At 38.6% G+C, this 2,319-nt stretch overlaps 1 protein-coding gene across 1 annotated transcript; it reads left to right on the forward strand.

Moving 5' to 3' along the window:
- Positions 1-1,041: 1,041 nt before the first annotated feature.
- LOC121987285 (gametogenetin-like) lies at positions 1,042-1,898 on the forward strand. Its single transcript, XM_042541159.1, has one exon. The coding sequence runs from the start codon at positions 1,079-1,081 to the stop codon at positions 1,736-1,738; it is 660 nt and encodes a 219-aa protein (XP_042397093.1). The 5' UTR covers positions 1,042-1,078; the 3' UTR covers positions 1,739-1,898.
- The last annotated feature ends 421 nt before the right edge of the window (positions 1,899-2,319 follow it).

Genomic DNA, 2,319 nt, shown 5'->3' on the forward strand with positions numbered 1-2,319 from the left:
ATGTATTTAATCCGACAACATATATACCTAATTAATATATTTTATTTATCACGCAAAAAATGTGATCATGAATTGGTTGACCGACCAATGACACAATAATGTATTCACTGTCGGACTTGACAGCAACGTGGCCATAAATCTACAAATGGTATAATTATTTTAAAATAATTTTGATATACTTTAAATAATTCTGATTAATTAAGTAAAGAAAATTTTAATATAATAATATTTAGATTTTAAAATTTATGATTCTAAATTTAACTACACCTGTCTAGTAACTATCGATAGTTGTAATAGATAGAAGCTATATAAATTATTATTATATTAAAATATTTTTTTACTTGATCAAAATTGTATAAATTTCATCAAAATCATTTTGATTAGTCAAAATCATTTTAAAATAATTATAGATAAATTTTAAATCATCAACTCTACTCCTAAACTTAAATCCTTAAATCCTAAATCATAAACTAACATTATTCTATCAAAATATTATTTACCAACTTAGTAAAAAAAAATATTTAAATTTTCTCAAAATTATTTTAAATTGATTAAAATTATTTAAAAATAGTTGTAACAATTATATAGTTATAATGTATAAAAACTAATACGTAGCTATTACAATACTAAATAATATTATATTAAATATTACGTGCGGTAATAATTACCAAATAGTTTGGATATATTATAATAATTAGTCATAGCTACTATATTATCGTCGGAAGTAAATATATTTTTAAGATAAAATATTTGATGAAATACTTTTTGAAAAAAAAATAATAAATAAAACAAAGAGACGTTCTTATATGAAGCCTTTGGGCTACTAAAGTTTTATTATTTTCCAAATCTCATTTTTTTCATTTAAAGATGCTTTTATTATTTGTTTTTTTTTAATGACGGAAGGTTTGTCTTTATCGTTGTATGGCAGAGTCGCCAGCATGGACCAAGAAAACGACGGGCCCACCGCAAACAATGCTATACTGAAAACAGCACGTGCTTAATTAATTAATTCGTCAAATTTCACACCATAATTGTTGCTTATCTCCCCCCACCTCCTCCCGCACTGATACCCTCACCGATGGAGGACGCCGCTGTGCGCGTGTTCGACCTCTTCGATCTCTACTGGTTCCGCCAACAAATCCTCCTCCCACCTCCTACCCCTTCACCGCCGCCGCCTGCGCCACCGATGAACCCGCAGCCTCGCCTGCCTCTCCTCCTCCGGCGCCACTGTCGCGCCCTCAGTAACGGGTCAGCCCCCGCCCCCTCTGCCTCTCTCTCCATCCAACCGCCTCGCCGAATCCCCATCCCCTCCGGGAAGGAGGCCCCTCCGAAGGCCCTCTTACCCCCGGCGCCGCTCGCCGACTGCGCCGTCGACGGCAATAGCGACGGCGAGCGTAGGCAGAGGGGGAGGAGGCTGAGGAGGACGAAGAGCAAGAGCTTGACGGACCTGGAGTTCAAGGAGCTCAAGGGGCTCATCGATCTGGGCTTCGCCTTCTCCCACGAGGAGAACGACCCTCGATTGCTGAAGATCGTGCCGGGCCTGAGGAGGAGCAGGGCCGGGGGAGGACCGGGAACTGCCTCCCTCGCCAGGCCTTACCTGTCGGAGGCGTGGGAGGCGAGGCCGGAGGTGGATCTGCTGAACAATTGGCGATTTCAGCCTCCCAGCGGCGGCGGTGTGAGCATGAAGGATCAGTTGAGGAGTTGGGCGCACGCGGTCGCATCCACCGTCGTCCGATGAAGGTTCTCTAGCCATCAGGACCGTTCAAATTTAGTGTTGCGATATCCCTACTGTTGTTTTTGAATGCTATGAGATGCCATTTCAATTAAGAAAGAACTGTATAAAAGTGAATTGTATGCATTTATTTAAATATTGAATATTTAAAATTACACTTTGTTTACTTTGGAATTTTCTCTAATTATATAACTAAGGAACTAATTGGGCAAAAATTTAAATAGCGCCCCAAGATTTTATCTCGAAAATATTTTTGGAGTCCCTACTGTTACAAAAACTAGTGATTAGCTTCTATAATGTGCAAAAACTATTGAATAGTTTTCTATCTTAGGAACTATTGGCTAACATCTATAATGTATAGAAATTAATAGGTAGCTACTATATGTAGAATGGTCCTAGAGCTAGCTCAAGTTGATAAATATATAGGATAATAATTATAGTGATGGGGGAGGGGGAGGGGGAGGGGGAGGGGGAGAAATTTGATAAGGGATTTTATCATCTCTGTGTACCCTTACCCATGCACTTGTCAATTTAAGTTCTTACTAAAATCCCACTTAATGGCATGAGACAATGATGAGAGGGTCGCT

Source organism: Zingiber officinale, chromosome 5B (genome assembly GCF_018446385.1).
Source record: "Zingiber officinale cultivar Zhangliang chromosome 5B, Zo_v1.1, whole genome shotgun sequence".
In the NCBI taxonomy this organism is placed as follows: domain Eukaryota; kingdom Viridiplantae; phylum Streptophyta; class Magnoliopsida; order Zingiberales; family Zingiberaceae; genus Zingiber; species Zingiber officinale.

Coding starts and splice junctions, on each gene's coding strand:
- LOC121987285 (XM_042541159.1), top strand. CDS start 1,079: ATGGAGGACGCCGCTGTGCGCGTGTTCGACCTCTTCGATCTCTACTGG.